The sequence below is a fragment of the Onychomys torridus genome, chromosome 7 (genome assembly GCF_903995425.1).
Source record: "Onychomys torridus chromosome 7, mOncTor1.1, whole genome shotgun sequence".
Lineage (NCBI taxonomy): Eukaryota > Metazoa > Chordata > Mammalia > Rodentia > Cricetidae > Onychomys > Onychomys torridus.
In genome coordinates, this window is record NC_050449.1 from 96,180,608 (window position 1) to 96,197,573 (window position 16,966).

The 16,966-nt window shown below is 44.9% G+C and overlaps 1 protein-coding gene across 4 annotated transcripts; it reads right to left on the minus strand.

The window, feature by feature from the left end:
- Positions 1–967: 967 nt before the first annotated feature.
- On the minus strand, positions 968–16,324 carry Cdv3 (CDV3 homolog). Of its 4 annotated transcripts, none has more exons than XM_036193415.1 (5): positions 15,584–16,324; positions 14,593–14,669; positions 8,378–8,520; positions 4,177–4,336; positions 968–3,156 (listed from the first exon to the last, which is right to left on the minus strand). In XM_036193415.1, the coding sequence occupies exons 1-5, from the start codon at positions 15,896–15,898 to the stop codon at positions 3,006–3,008; spliced, it is 846 nt and encodes a 281-aa protein (XP_036049308.1). In that variant the 5' UTR covers positions 15,899–16,324; the 3' UTR covers positions 968–3,005. The 4 variants fall into 4 exon arrangements, with proteins under 4 accessions (XP_036049308.1, XP_036049312.1, XP_036049311.1 ...); XM_036193419.1 differs by having other exon boundaries at positions 968–3,855; XM_036193418.1 differs by having other exon boundaries at positions 968–3,858.
- Positions 16,325–16,966: the final 642 nt, after the last annotated feature.

Sequence of the window (16,966 nt, forward strand, 5' to 3'; positions counted from 1 at the left end):
GGATAGGACCCTATATTTGGCTGTTTCTTATTTAATAAGACTGTTCAGAAATTCATCTACAACCACCTATTAAACACCCTTGCTCATCTGAATGCTCAGAAGAGAAAAACCGAGATCGCCTAAAAGGGTGAACGATGAGGCAGGACAACTTACAGGCATTTTTTGTGTTGAAATGCTTGGGAATGGAGAGCTTCGGTGGGCACATGACTTTGAGAAAACCAAGCCTTCTTCAGCTGGGGAGTTGTCATGTTACATACCCATGGCTAGCTTGCAACAAACATGCCATGTAGATTAGATTGGCCACAAAATAGTACCTTCCTGCCCCTGTAAGCCAAGGGCTGAGGTTAGATACGAGCCACTATACTCAGGTAGCATGTACAAGATCAGGATCTCAAGGCAAGCCTTAGCAACAGAGCAAGCTTGAGGGTAGGCTATATTCATGAAAGCCTATCTCTAAAAAGCCAATGGAAGCTAAAGCCTGATACCTGCTTATAATCCTAGCTACTTAGAAGGTTGAGGCAGGGAAGATCTTGAGTTCAAAGCCCACCTTAGCTATGCAAACACTATTTGCAGATAAAAAAGGCCAAGGATGTTATATGTAGCCTTGCAAGCACAAGTCCCATACACTCCATCTTCTGCCCCCACTCAAAAGCAGGGGTGGGGTGGACACTGGGACAACATGGGAATTTGACATGAAAACTTTCAGTTTATAAAAAGGGTTTAGATTCCCACTTGACATAACAAAGTTAAATTCTACTGAAGCCTCCAGGGCATGGTTCACCATTTTTCCATAAGGAGTGTTGCAGACTTGTAGCCATCCTCACCTACCTTTAAGCTTCTACAGAACTCAGCAAACAAATGTACTCTTGTAGAGAACAGGGTCACCATCCCCAGCAGTAGACCTGACACTTCTCCACTCTCAGAATTTAGGCTAAGGGGTATCAACACAAAGTATCACATTCTACCATTCATAGATTTACTTTTTATTCAATGTTAATGTTACAGAGTTCTTACACTGCCGAACCATGCCTGAGAACCCAAAGAAAGAAATGGTGCAATGGACAGCCTCCTCCACCCAGATAGTGTATTAAAACTTGATTCATGTGCATTTTGATAATTTCACAATCTTAAAAATTTATAACAAGACTTGGAATTTGCATCTGCTGCAGGTCTTCAGTGTTCCAGTACAGTATGCCATTAAACAAACCTCTTCACATGCCTCCTTTCACTTCTCAAACCCTAACCCCAAACAGATTGCGGGGTGGGGGTGGGGGTTGTGTGTGTAAAGCATACTTTCAGCTAAGTATGTGGCTCAAAGTGAGAGATTACTTGTTAAGGTTTCTTGTGCCCAAATAAGTCTCCAGGTTTGACCGAAAATATCACCCAACGTGCTCCTGGCTAGCTCAGATCACGCCAACATTATTGACCAGAGTGGCATGCAGTCTGGTCAGGAAACACTGACCTGCACCTCCGCTGCACTCATTCACTGAACTGCAAGACATATTCTCAAGCTAGGAGGGCTTCCCTCATTATGTTTCACTCCTGTCTCAACTGCATTTGGCAAAGGGACTCATTACAGACAAACCCAGGCACTGTCATCATGTAGTCTCAGTTGCCAATACAGAGTATTTGTACTGAACCATTTCTAGTGACACGGAAGTAGGTAACTGCCAGACTATTTCACTAGGTGGAAAGGAACTAATAGCAATGACCTCTGTAAGGGCCAAGTACTACTGCAAAGTTCAATTGTAACTACTAAGAACAGTGTTATACCACTGGCTATTCCCCTGCCTTTCCAAGTGATCATCACAAACATACTCCCAAGGTGGACAAAAGCTGGCTGGAGCAAGGAATGTATCTACACAATTGCCAGTATCTTCAAATTTGGGGTGCACACACAGATTTCTTATCAGACACCAAGCAAGATTCATGAAACAACTTCAGGGTGTTGGTGAGGTTTTGCTCCTGTTGCTTTGAATTGTTAAGACAGTTCAGTGAACCCCTCCCCACCTGAGCAGACACCACAGCAATTCAATTTAGACCTGATTAGAGGAGGCTTGAGCAGCACCTGGAGTGGAGCCTCTGGCATCCACTGCCCTTTCTATCAAAGGCGATCTGGTTCCACCTAGGGATTGGCAAATTCACAGGGCATTTCACAATTCCAATGCCTCATTCAGGCTATTCATCACACAATATGCTGTTAAAGAACTTACTCCAAGTCAAAGCAAGGCCTTAATGTGGAACAGAACAAGCACTATCTGAATAAAAAGGTATTCAAATAAACAATACTATCCCCCACCCGTTCCCCATTTGGTGGATCCAAGTTTGGTTGAATTGAATCTGTAGTCACTTCATCCTACAACTAAAAACTTAAATGATAAATCATAGCTCCACACAGATGATCCAAACACATCAGTTTAGACAGCGGCTTGTTCTGGGCAGTCTGATATAGCCACAGCCTACAGAGTATTCCTCAGGGTGGGGCACAGACAGGCGAATTAAGGTCACTTGACTCTTCATCTTCTACAGCAGAGCAGAACCCAGACGGCTGACTTCTGAAGGCTTGCTGACAGGAATCCAGTAGAGTTGGTTTCAAGGTTCACACCGACAATAATAGCTGTAACCTTATGCAGAAGTTGTGATCCACATGAAATCCACAATTAAGTGCAGCAAATCTGAGGTAGTCAACCTTGCAAAGGCTCAGTATCTGAACAGAAAGATGTTTGAAATGACCACTGGCTGCAGGTTTGGTTTTATATGCAGAGCAACTATGGAAACACTGCTGAATCTACTTCACACATATTTAAGACAATGAAAACACCCTAAATCCAACACACATCAAGATCAGTTGTGACTCTTGAACTTCCATAGTGCAACAGGGACAGTCACTGGAATCGAGGTCTTTCAGTCAGTCACTGTAAATCCAGAAATCAGACGCTGAACGGCTGTTCTTGGTGGTTAGCTGTGGTCTAGTTATCTTGGAAGGCTTTAGCAAAGACCATTGCTTAACTGTACTGCGTGTGGCTGTACTTCTGATTTTCAAGCACAGCATACTGGTTGTCTAGCTGAAGTTTAAGGGCCTGGTTTTTTGAAACCTCCTCCCTACCTCTATTTTTGTGTCTTACTACTTCAAAGCTCTTCTCCATTTCTTTATCCCTAAGGGAAAAGAAATGTAATCAGTAAATATTTCTTCCTCACTGGGGAATTTGAAAGTATTCTTCCTTGAATTAAAAAAAAAAAAAAAAGACCCCTAAGAATAATCCTGGACAGGAAGGGAATACAAAATCCTTTATCAAACCATTTTAAGGCTTCAATTGAACAGAAAACATGTAATACTGTACTGAAGCTCTGAGGTCCCATCTTCTGCACAGAGTATTTTGGGACCAACTTGAAGACAACCAGAAAGAAGCTGTATAATGACATTCCTCCTAAGACTCACTTCTAAGTTTTAGCAGTTAGTAGATAATACATCTTTATGCATAAGGGTAACAATTTTCTCATTCAAGTAATGTTCTCATCATTCAACGATCTCTCCTCCCTTTTGCTTTGGGGGAGTGGTCTGATTAGATCAGGTAAAGAAAGATGTGTGTGGCAAGTCACTGCCTCTCAGACTCTCCCACACATCTGAGGACAGAGGAGAGAAGCAAGTCCAATTGGAGGTCTAAATTCAAGCCAGCTGTGCTCTCAATGAGGCGAAAAGGCTGATTTACTTTAAAGCCACCCAAAAAATTTTTCCATCTGATGCCATTTACATTTCTTCCCATTTTATTTACTTTTGAAAATTCATGTCCCTAAATAAGATGTAGATGTGCCATATGTGGTCATTTTACTTCAGGTAGCATTCATTTTAAGTACCTGCTGAAATAAGATTATTTTTAGTATTAGATCTGTAAACATCTTACATCTACTTCCATTTATTGGGAATGCAATGACAAATGCTTTTACATTTCTAGTTTCCATATTTAAAAGGAACGTAAGCAGTAATAATGTACTTATAAGAACCAACTAAATGCAGCTGTGACAGAAACAAAGCAGCCTGTCTTTAACAGCTGTTTTCTTGCCCTTTCCAAGAAGAACCCCCACCCCCACCCTCTTCCTTCCCTCCTGGGCACCCAAGTCCCACCTGGTTCCCAGCTGCCTGTCAAGAGAACCTAACTGATAACTCCACATACTTACTTCCGGCTCTCTACGTGCTTGGCAGTGGACTGCAGGGATGGGAACTGTGTGTCACTGTATATTTCTGGTGGTCCTTGTGGTGTTTTCCTTGTCGTGGTTAGCCTGGCCCCAGGAGGCCTATATACACCACTAGGCATTGCCGGCTCCGGGGTTTCTGTAACTAACAGATAAAACCATTCATTCAAATGTTACTAGAAGGTCAGACATCTTCCAGAACTCCTGACCAGTTAACCATTCTGAGAAAAGCAACCCCTGATTTAGAAGGTTTTGGACTAGACAACAAAAGCAAAGTTCTGTGAGAAAACATCTCAAAGTAGAAAGCTGCTCATCTCTAAGGCAGTAAGTGCTCTAACCTCTCTGAGAATAATTTTAACATGTCATGTAAGCACAGTCTGAGTGTGTTACAGGCTTGAGGGAGGGAATCACCCTAGCTCGGGAGTTGAGATAAGTCCTTAAGAGGTTACCTTTTGGAATACAAATACTGCCGCTCCTGGTTTTTCTATCAGTAAATGCAACATTCACTTTCTTTGCTTGGAAAGTGGTATGAACAAGTTATCTTATATAAAGAATGTATTTAATAAAATGTACATGTATTTTAAATTCTAAAGATCCTTATCTTTATTTCATTCTAAGATCACTGGATGTTCAGTTTTTGTATTAGGTTAGAAAGCAGGGAAAAGCCCCCCAAATAACTAGAATCTTCTACTAAGACTTAATTGAGGGGATCACAATCTTCCAGGTTCTTCCTATATTCTCCAACTGGTCCTCAATATAGTTTCAAGCAGTGTTACTTTTCACTTTTCAGAAACTTTCAGAAGTTTGATAGCCTACACCATGAAAACACAATAAATATCCCCATAATCATCTACTAGCTGAAATCATCTACAGGCTTAGATTATAGCAGAGGGAAAAGCTTACGTGCTTATTTAATGAGTATCTATCTAAACTGCACTTGGGACACAAACACTCAACAGAAATTGCTGGGAGTGGTGGAATATGCTAGAAACATTGGTACTTGGGAGGTTGAGAGAGGAGGATCGTGAATTCAAAGACAGCCTGAGCAACTCAGACCTATCTTCAAAGAAACCAAACCAAGGGGTTGGGGATTTAGCTCAGTGGTAGATAGAGCGCTTGCCTAGCAAGCACAAGGACCTGGGTTCGATCCTCAGCTCCACATACAAAAAAGAAACCAAAACAAACCCCAAATATCTATGACACTTATATTCCAGTCATTAGCCACATGTGGCTTTAAAAGAAATATATTATTTGTGTCTGTGGGTAGTGTGACTTGTGGAAGCAAATACCAAAGCATTAAGTGTGGAGGTCAGAATTGGTTCAACAGTGGATTTTGGCCATTTAACTCTGGCTGAGCTATCTCCGGATTAGTGCAAATCTTGCCTATTTGCTCATACATTCATTTTTGAAAGTCTCCATTTTGTAGCCCTGGCTTCCTCAACTCAAAGACCCCTTCTCCCTCTGTGTTCCAGGTGCTGGGATAAAAACACATGTAGTTATTTTAGACGAGTGAAATGAAATCTAGATTTCAGTTCCTCAGTCACATTAGCCACCTGCTAAGTACTCAACAACTACATGTGCCTAGTGGCCGCTATACCACCGCACTCTCCCATCACCTCCTGAAAATCTACTAGGCAGTGTGTTCCAGAGAAGACAAAAAAAAAAAAAAAAAAAAAAAAGGTGTGTGTGTGTAGAGATGCCCAGGGTGGACAGTAAAGAAAGAGTTGGATGCCTTGAAGCTAGTCATTGGTGTTTGTGAGCCCCCTGACAGGAGTACCGAGATACAGTTCTGGTCCTCCAGGAGAGCAAGTTAGTACACTTAACTACTGAGCCATCCATCTCTCCAGCCCCAAAGCAGCTGCATTTTTTTTTTAAAAGGCGTGAGCCACCAAAGGGCTTTAAAGATTTATTTATTTATTATGTATACAGTATTCTGCCTCCTTATGTTCCTGCTGGCCACAAGAGGGCACCAGATCTCACTACAGATGGTTGTGAGCCACCATGTGGTTGCTGGGAATTGAACTCAGGACCTCTGGAAGAGCAGTCGGTGCTCTTAACCTCTGAGCCATCTCTCCAGCCCAAGCAGCTGCATTTTTAAGAAGGGCTTAGGGAGTGTTTCAGTGATTAAGCAGACTTGAGCAAAACTGGAGGCCAGAAAGATGGCTTGGCAGGTAAAGACATTCTCTGTACAAACCTGGTCTTAGGGATCACAACTGCACCACAAAAATAATAAAAGTCAGAAAAAAAAAAAAAAAAGAAAGAAAGCAAACACATAAAACTAAATGTCAGCAAACAAGCTGACTCTAGCCCAACGACTGGAACACGGCTACAGCCATCACTGTTAGAGCCACATTAGCTTCAATGCCACAGCAGCACAAGAGACTACACAAGGTCCTCTCATCCACGTGATTCACCATCTTGGCCTTTCACAGAAAATGCTTCAGGCACCTGACACATAGCAGCCCGAAGTGTAAGAACAAAGAGTCTCCAGAAGCTTTGTGTCTGGTGCGTTCCAGGCTTAGCCTGAAAGATTATCAAGTTCAAGAGAGAAAAATCAAGCAGCACTATCATGGTAACTCATTCACACCAGTCACCAGCACTCAAGAGGCTAGGAGATGGTTTGGTCATAAAGTGCTTAACATCTAAGCACTGAGTACTTAAATTCACACCCACCAGAACTCATGAAAAGAAAAAAAGACAGCAGCAGCATCTGCCTATCCCAAGTGCAGCTTAGATACTCAGTAAATAAGCATGTAAGCGTTCCTTCTGGTATAATCTACGCCTGTAAAGGAACAGGCATGGCTACTGCATGTGCCTGTAACTAACACAGGCTTGGGTGGGAGGGTGGGTGTTGACAGAAAGATACCAGGAGAGAGCTGGCCAGCTACTATAGCCATTCAGTGAGCTCTAGATTCAGTGAGAACGTGTCCCAAACGTAACACGTAGAGTGACAGAGAAAGAGACATGAAGTCAGCCTCTGGGCCTCAACAGCTACACCCACATGAAGACATAACACACAACACCCATGCATATACAAACAATCTGAGGCTAGCCTGGGCTGCACAGTGAGAACCTGTCTCAAAAAGCAAGAGTGACTAATGGGTCTTGGAGGAATGGGGATGAATATTACAAGGGTTTTTTTTTGTTTTGTTGTTTTTTAGTTTTTCGAGAAAGGGCTTCTCTCTGTAGCTTTGGCACCTTTCTTGGAACTCACTCTGTAGCCCAAGCTATCCTTGAACTCAGAGATCCACCTGCCTCTGCCTCCCAAGTGCTGGGATTAAAGGTGTACGCCACCACCTACCCAGCTTAAAAAAATACTTTAAATTAGAAAAGTTCCCAGGAAAGCTTATACCTATGTAATCCCAGTTTTAAGGTGGGGGGTGGGGTGGGGGTGGCATGAGGTCATCACTGCTACACCAAGGAATCGAGGCCAGCATGAGCTACATAAAATGGTGTTTCAAAAATAAACAAAACCCTAAGATTTCTTTATTAGCTGGAAATGCAATGCAGCTCAGTGGTACATTTAGCATGTGCAAGGCCCTTAGTTCAATTTCTAGCACACAAAAAATAATCAAAAACTTCGAGCTGCAGAGATGGCTCAGTGGATATAGTGTTTGCTGAGCAAGTGTAAGGACCAGAGAGCACAGCCACGTAAAAGCAAAATAGGGCAGTCATCTGTAATCCCTCACTAGAGGCAGAAACAGGACTACAAAAAGCAAGCTGGCTAGCTAGGCTAACTGCAATTGAGTTAGAATTCCTGCTTCCTTGAGACCCTACCCTCAACAAATTAAGTGGACAATGTTAATGACCACAAGCACCTGTACAAATATGCAAACACACACGACATGTATATCCCTAAGACTTTTTAGTTCCAAAGAACTACTCCCTTCATAAAGTCCTGCTTCAAGATCTAAGAGTAGCACCAAAGACGTAATTTAGTAACAGGATGCTTGCTAACAGGTGAACTACCTGGCTTCATTCCCTAGCACCAAAAACAAAAAAACTTTGACAGCCTACCAGACAAAATTATGCCACTCAATTTTTACATTCCTTCCATTTAGGTCTTTAAAGGAACAGATACGACCAGATTCCCCCCACCAGAAATGATAAGGTTCCCACTCCACCCACAACAGGCACATACACCATATTAAAATTAGCCCTTTCAGAAAGGAAAAGGGAGGATTACCTATTACTGGAGCAGGAGGCGCTTGTACTGGAGCTGTCTTATTCCAGGGACCTGAGGATTTTTCTACTCCACTACCACCTCCACCGTCTTCCCAGTTGTCGCCTGGATCTTCTCTCTTTTCGTTATCATCATCTTCCTTTTCACTGTTGGAAAAACAAGTAAGTACATTTAACTTCCTAAGTCCTGGGAGTAGATAATGTACCACCATAGGAAGCATCTACAAAAGGACTTTTTTAAAAAATATGGTCACACACACTACATATCCCTGATTGTATGGAATCAGATGCAGACAAGGCAAGGCTAACCTAGATCTCAGAGAGATGCCTTTTTCTGCCTCCCTCTGTTGGGACTAAAGGTGTGCACCACCATGCCCAGCTAAATTTTTTAGGGGTAATGGGAGTGTGCAGCCGTGTAGTCAAAGCACAACTTTGAGAATCAGTTCTCTCCACCCTGTGGGTTCTGGACCTGCAAACCCAGGTCATCAGCTTTAATAGCAAGCACTTTTACTTGCTGGGCCCCCCAAAGGATATTTCTATAAAAGCAAAATGTGTCCTAGCTGTTAAAGACAAATTTCTTCTGGTTTATCGAGCTTAAGTGTTCTGTCTGGGGTTTTGTTTGCTTGTTTGTGGGGAGTGGGTCTAACTTGAATTCTCTTGTACGCTACACAAGTATGCTAAACTAAGCCATACTTCAAATCCAAGACAAATGTTTTGACCTCCCTTTTAACTTGACTTTATGAGGCAGGGTCTCAGGTAGTCCAAACTGGCCTTGAACTCAGTACATACCCAAGGATAGCCCTGGCTGATCTCCCAAGTGCTGAGAATAAAGGTGTAAACCACTATACCTATCTTTATTACGATCCTTAAAGACACTACCCCCACTAGTTAGAAGTAACCACAATATTTAAAACCTACGATGTCCACTGAGAGGAACAACCTCATCATCAATCTACATTTAAGACCGTCTCTCAGGGGCTAGGGATATAGCTTAGTAACAAGTGCATTGTCCTGGCCATGATCCCCAATACTGGGGGGAAAAAGAACACAAGCACAAAAGTAATTACTTATTTGGAGACTAAGTGTGGTGACCTCAGCATACAAGAGGCTAACACAGGAGAATGGTGACTTCAGAGGTGCCTTCGCCAAAAACAGAAGGTTACAGGAGTAGATGGCACTTGCCACCAAGCCTAAGGACCTGAATGTAGTGATATTTTTATTTATGCTCTAACAAATAAAGCTTGCCTGGGGATCTGAGGACAAAACCAGCCACTATATTAAACATAGAGGTCAGGCAGTAGTAGCACACACCTTTAATTCTAGCATTTGGGAGGCAAATTCATCTGATCTCTGAGTTCAAAATCACACTGGGAACAGAGCCAGGTGTGGTGGCACACACCTTTAATCCCAGCCCTAGTTAACCATGGAGGTCTAGAGGTCTGAACAGACAGGAAGAGATGTAGCTGGGTGGAGAGAGGATGTAAGATGGCAGGGAAAAGAAAGGCATATAAGACATGAGTATACAGGAAGTAGCTCTCTCTTGGGCTGAGGATTTCCTAGCACAAAGAACTTGTGGCTGGCTTGAAGATCTATCCCTCTGATCTTAGCTATCACCCCAATATCTGGGTCCGGGTTTTTTTGTTTTTTTCTTTTGCCAGAGCTGAGGACCGAACCCAGGGCCTCCAGGGCCTCCAAGCACTCTACCACTGAGCTAAATCCCCAACCCCAGGGATTTTTTGTTATTAAGACTGTTCAGCAATTCGTCCTACACCGAGTTTAATCCCCAGGATCCACAAGGTGGAAGAAGAGAATCAACTCCTGCCAGCTGTCTTCTGACATGCATGCCATAGCATGCTCACACAAAATAAACTAGTGTTTTTAAAAACAAAGGAAAAAAAGGTGAAGGATATGGTCAATCCAATTTAGTTTTCCTTTTTTTTTTTTTTTTTTGAGACAGGGTTTCTCTGTGTAGCTTTGGAGCCTGCCCTGAAACTCACTGTAGACCAGGCTGGCCTTGAACTCAGAGATCTGCTTGCCTCTGCCTCCCAAGTGCTGGAATTAAAGGTGTGTGCCACCGCCACCAGACCTAGTTTTCTCTTTTAACATATAACCTATTCAGCCATTTAAAATGATGCTGGGCTTACACAAATTATATTCATGCCATTTAACCATCAACTAAAGCACAAACATCAAAACACCTACAGCAATTCCTTCAAATGTAATTTCATGAATACTTTTGAGTGCCAAAACACAGGAATTGATTAAAATCCAGTTTCTGCCATCTCTGTCATTGTCTGGTCAGGCTTTGAAGATGGCACTAGCCTGCTTATAGATAAAGATGACACACCCATTACAAAGAGCAAATGAGTTAGTATATATAGTACCTAGAAGACCATCTGGCACATAAACATTGCTAGATGCTTTATTTCTAATGGCTCTTAAAAAGCTGACAAAATATGATACCATTTTCTAACAGTAGCATATTAACTGGTATAAAGTTTACAATGTACCCAGGCCAATTCTGGTGTCCAAACTCCAGAATTTCTTCAAAAGGGTTTGTTTTAAAAGTTTGAAGCTAAATCTAAATCTAAGTCATTACACTTTGGTCACTGCTTCAGGGGTGAAATAGGTATACATCTAGCTACAACTGACTAGCAATGTCCCAACCACCTCATCTGTCCAGAGGCACTCACATCTGTACCCACTAAAGCAGCAGCTTTCGGTTATTCGTCACGTTCTCTATTTATTCACCAAAGCACTCAATCACAGTTGTTCAACTGAATATATGGTGAGAGCATTTGCTGTAAAAATAAAAAGACCAGCCGGGCGGTGGTGGCACACGCCTTTAACCCCAGCACTCAGGAGGCAGAGCCAGGCGGAACTTTGTGAGTTTGAGGCCAGCCTGGTATACAGAGCGAGATCCAGGACAGGCACCAAAACTACACATAGAAACCCCGTCTTGAAAAAAACAAAACAAAACAAAAAGTGAATAGACCAGAGTTCAAATCCCTGGCACCCATCTGAAAGCTGGACATGGTCACTGTAACCCCAGCACTGCAGGCAGTGGATCCTAGGGGCTTACTAGCTAGCAAAAGTGATGAGATTCAGGTCCACTGAGAGACCATATCTTAGAGAGCAAGGTGGCGAGATAGAAGATGGACTCCTCTGGCCCTCAAATCCAAGAGTATGTATGGGAGTGAATAGTCAGGCATAGATTGCCAAACTCCAATTTGGCTTAATAGCAGCATCAAGTCATATCTGTTTTTAAGACAACATCTCTCCCAGTGTAGCTAAAGTTGGTCTCTGATCCTCTCAGGATCCTCCTGCCTCAACTTCAAACTCTGGGATTATATATCATATTCAGCCAGGGCACTATTTTTCTCACCCCATCCCGAGACTTTTAAGAATAACTAAAATAATCACCAATTTTAAAAACACACCTAGACAGTAAACTCTTAGTAGAGATCAGTGCAGTCTTCTAGAATGACCACTGATGGTCAATGACAAGCTGCTGCTAAGAACAACACAGCAGAAAAGCTAGTCTACTTTAGAGCAAATACAGTGCCCACCTCAACAGCCCAGTGGACTGCCTCTACATCTTAGAGGCAAACAAGCACTTGAGAGGTAAAGGCAGGAGGATAAGGATCATTCTTGACTGTATATGGAGTTTACTAGCTTAGATTTAAATACTGCCTCAAAAAAAGAACAACAAAAAAGTTAATCAAGTTAGGGCTGAGGCTATGACTCAATGGGAGAACACCTGCCTATGGTGCATGGAACCATGTGTTTGACTCCTAGCACTACCACCAAAGAAAGAGAGAAGGGGGAGGGGAGGCTTGCCAAAATAAGCTGGGCATGGTAGTACATACCTATAATCCTAGGACTCAAGAGGGCTGAAGCAGAGAATCAAACCAATTTAAGACCAGCCTGAGATACAAACGCAAATTCCTGACTCCAAAAAAGTTAAAACAGATACAGGCAAGGTTTTTATATTCTGCTGGAAAAAGTTTAAATATTCTCCATACCTTAACAAAATCAAATTTTATACCAAATAAACTTGAAGGATTTCCCCCCACTTTAGAAAGTACTACCTTTGCCCATAAATTCAACATGGCCAAAATTTACCACTCAAGTCTTCTAGAACAAGAGCAGCCCAAGAGCCTAATTTTACCAAAGAACTGGACCACATCCAGTCTACCAACCACCCTCGATAGAAGGAATCTAAACTCTCTCCATATTTATAGATCAAGCCCCAGAACAAAGGAAACAGGAACATCTACTTTTGCTTCTAAATTCTGAGATAGGGTCTCACTAAATTGCTCAGGGTAACCTTAAACTCACTCTAACTCAGGCGGGCCTCATTTTTCTTAATCTTCCTTTCTGAGCCTCCACAGTAGCTGGGAATTAGGGCTTGGATCACCAGGACCAATGGGATATTATTTTCTAAAATATACTCTTCAGAGTCTATACTGATCTTGCAGAGGATCTAGATTCAGTTCCTAGAACTGAGACAGTTCACAACTACTGGTAATGCCAGCTTCAAGGGAGCTGATGCCCTCTTCTGGCCCCCCACGCATCGGCAAGCACGTGTACACATCCCCCACCAGACACACATAATTAAAATACATCTTTAAAAGAAAAAGGGGAAAGCAAACAAAACACAAAAGAAGCTACACCAAAAAGATACTAAGTTCCCCAACACCAAAAGGAATGTTCACTTTGGTAAACTCAACACCATGGGAGAACATCTAGGAACATTAACGCCTGGGTAGTATAGACATCAATCGTACATTAAAATACTATCTGGTCTTCCAACAGAAGTTACTTTAAGATCATAAATACTATGCTCTAAATTTCAAAAGACAGTTTAGAGTTAAAAATATTTCCTCAACTCAAAGATTTCCCATATGGTCACTGGAATTCTCTACCAATTGGAAGCTTCTAATCAAAGGGAATTTAAGATCATTTTGTTTGTGTAAAGTAAGTCAAGGATTTTGAATGTTAAAATAACCCTATACTTACCTTTTCTACTTAAAAATCTTTCAAAACACCTCACGTTAGAAAAGACCCAAAACTACCACAGATTGAATCTAACAATGCAGGCTCTCAATTTAAAGTCTCAATCAACCAATCGAACTTTGAAAGACAAGAAGATACTTCAGAGCCAGAAACTGTAGCATGGGTCTGTAGGTTCCTGGTAGCTGAGGGGATAGGATAAGCCTTCAAAAGGTAATCCTAAAATACACAGGTAAGTGCTTAGGATCTATACAATCCCATTCTCTAGAATCCTAAAGGGATTCCTGTGCTGTGCTAAGATAGTGGTTATTATGGAGAAGAAGGCAGTGAAAGAAAGCAAGGCTTCAGGAGAACACAGATGTTCAAGTTCTTCACTGGGGGTTGAGTTGACAACATAGTTCCACTGTGAATACAAATCTCTCTGTGTCTAGAATTATCCTACATTTCAATCGAAAAAATTTATCAACTTGTTTACTGGATAGGACAAGAAAAAAAATATTCTTTAAGAAAAAAAAAGGGGCTGGAGAAACAGCTCAGTGGTTAAGAGCTCTGACTGCTCTTCCAGAGGTCCTGGGTTCAATTCCCAGCACCCACATGAAGCTCAAAACTGTAACTCCAGTTCCAGGGGACCTGGCACCCACAGCAAAACACTTAAGAGAGAGAGAAGTAAGAGAGAAAAACTAAGTGTACACGCAGCACTTAGTTTGGTCGTGTATTTAGGTATAAAGGATCAGGAGTGCAAGGTGAGTGCTGGCTCAGTGCCCTTCGTAAGGACCAGGGTACAGATCCCAGCGCCCAAGGTAACAGCTGTAACTCCAATTCCTGAGGATGCTGCAGACATACACACAGATAAAACACTCATACACTTAAAAAAAAAAAAACAGCTCAAGGTTATCCTCAGCTACACAGTAATTTCTCAGAGCAGTATGAGCTACAGGAGGAGCTATTGGGGGAAGGGGTGGCCACCGAATATTTAATACTGTTAAGTGTTAAAAATTAAAAACGACAAAATCCATTTTAGTCAACTAAGATCCAAACAGCCGCAAGCTGGGAAACTCTCGCAGGATTTCAGAGCTCGCAGCTAATTTAATGACACCAGGGGACTGCCTTTGCTCAAAACCAGGAGAGTTGGGCCTGAAGAAAAGTGTCCAATCCTTTTATCTCCAACGGGGTTATCTAATCCCACTTGTAATCACACCCTACCTTATTTGCATTGCCTGAACTCTTAGACCGCTGTAATCAACCTCTTTTTGCTCAAATTCTTTCCACTCATCTTCATCCTGTGGAAGAAGTAACATCCGATTAATTAGAGTTCTTGGTTAACAGGTTTCAGACTAGGAAAAAAGGGATCAAGGGCCATCAGGATTCCTCAGCTGGTAAAGGAACCTGCAAAACATCTGATTAACTAGAGATCTTGATAAACAGGTTTCAGACTAGGAAAAAAGGGACCAAGGGCCACCAGGATTCTTGAGCCGGTCAATGCACCTGCAGTCAGCCCTGACGACCTGAGTCTGATTCTCCAGGCCCACATGGAATTCGTAGACAGGAGCGCGGGCAAACACAAAAATAAGAAAACGTGATTGTTTTTTTAATTGCAGGAAGTAGTGACACAAACCTTTAATCCCAGTACTAGGGAGGCAGAGGCAAGAGGTTCTTTGTGAATTCGAGACCAGCCAAGGTTACACAGTGAGATCGTCTCAAAAAAATAAAAAGGATCTAGCGGCTGGATTGTAAAGTACTGCCTGAGTCCTAGCAAGATCCCGACACGTGCCTAGTTACCAGACGCCCTCTCTGCCTCCGCTTTTACTTAAAACTACAGGGGAAGGGTGGGGGGGAAATTAAGCAAAATTCCACAACTCAATTCCTAGCTCCATGTGGCCGCGGCTGGGAGAACAAGCCACGCTTTCACCCGCTGCACAGATGAGACTTAAAACACCTTAAAAAAAAGGAAATCCAGCCCCGACTAGGCTCAAGGGCGGCGGCGGCGGCGGCGAGCACGTCACCCGGGGGACCGCGGCCCGGCCCAAACCCCGTGGCCCAGAGGGCGCGGCGCGGGGTGGGCGGCGTGGACGGGGGCGACAGGGCGAGCCCCGGGGGCCCCGAGCCCGCCCGACGTGCGAAGCCCGAGTCACGTGGCCTCCCGGGCCGGCGGGGGCGGGCACATGCGGTCGGCCGCCGGCCTCCCAACCCTCACCTTCGTTACGGCCTTGCCGGCGGAGCCCGTGCTCCCGCCGTCGCCCGACCTCGAGGTCCCGCCGTCGCCCGACCTGGCACCGGAGCCCGAGCTTCCGCCGTCGCCCGATCTGGCACCCGAGCCCAAGCTCCCGCCGTCGCCCAGCCTGGCACCGGAGCCCGAGCTCCCGCCGTCGCCCGGCCTGGCGCCCGGCGCCAAGCTGCTCCCGCCCGCGCCGCTCGCCGCGTTGGCCGCCCGACTGCTCCGCTCCTTCTTCTTCTTCTTGTCCCTCTTGGCGAAGAAGTTGTCCAGGCTCCGCTCCTCGGTTTCGGCCATGGCCGCGGTCCGGATGGGTGGGGCCGGCGGCGGACGCGGCGGCGCTCGCGGTTCGGAGCTCTGGGTCAAGGCCGGCTGTGCGCTCTGGCTGCCGGGTGCGGCGTCGCCTCAGCCCCGCGGGGTCGCCGAGGGGCGGGCGGCAGGGCAGCCGGCTCCCCCCACCCCCGCGCTCCGGGGAACGGTGGTATGCTCCTGGCCGGGGCCGCGAGCGCGGAGCAGGGTCGCGCCCGCCCCGCTGCCGGAGGGACGAGGAAGGCGCGCACCGGCGAGCGCTCGGCTAACGACGGCGCGTGCGGGAGGAAGACGCGCGGGCCTGAGGAGGGGAGAGGGGACGGGGAGGGGAGGGAGGGGAGGAGGGAGGGCGGGCCACCAGCAGAGAGAGGCAGCGCCGCGCCTGCGCGCTCGGTTCCGCCCGCCGCTGTGGGCGCGCCGAGGGGGGAGGGCGGCGGGAGGATACGGGGGCGGAGCTCCCGGGAGAGCCAATCAGACGCCGGGACGGGGCGCTTAGGTGACAATCCGTTCCTCCGACGGGGCGGCGCCAGGCATGGGGGCGGGGAGAAGCGGGTATATGCAAACGAAGTGACGTCCCCAGTGACTCCTGCCTCCGATTGGCCAGGGGTTTTGCCTTGAGGGCGGGCATTTAGAGGGTTGGTGACTTGGCTGAAGAAGACAAGCCGGAGGGGGCCGTGGGTGCCTTGGATGCGCGCATGCGTAGGGTACACGTGCGTCCGCTCGCCAGGACTGTGGCCTGGTAGGCGTTTGAACTTTCAGGAAAGAAAGAGATCATGTTAAGCCAGCTGTGTTCAAGCTTGTCCCTCCTGCCCTGCCCTTTTCTGGACTTGCACCCTCGCTGGTTCGGCACGACTTTGCTTCTGAACAGGATGCTTTTGATGAGCAGTGGATTAGCACTTGTAGTTCTATTTGTGGAAAGGATCTTTAATAAGCCAGTAGATACATGAAAGGGGACTGATTTTTGAACTTCTTCCTGGACTAGATGTGTCTACCAAGGTCAGGTTAGATAAATCTAACCTTCTAAACACTAGCTCTTGTGAGATGGAGAATGGCTGG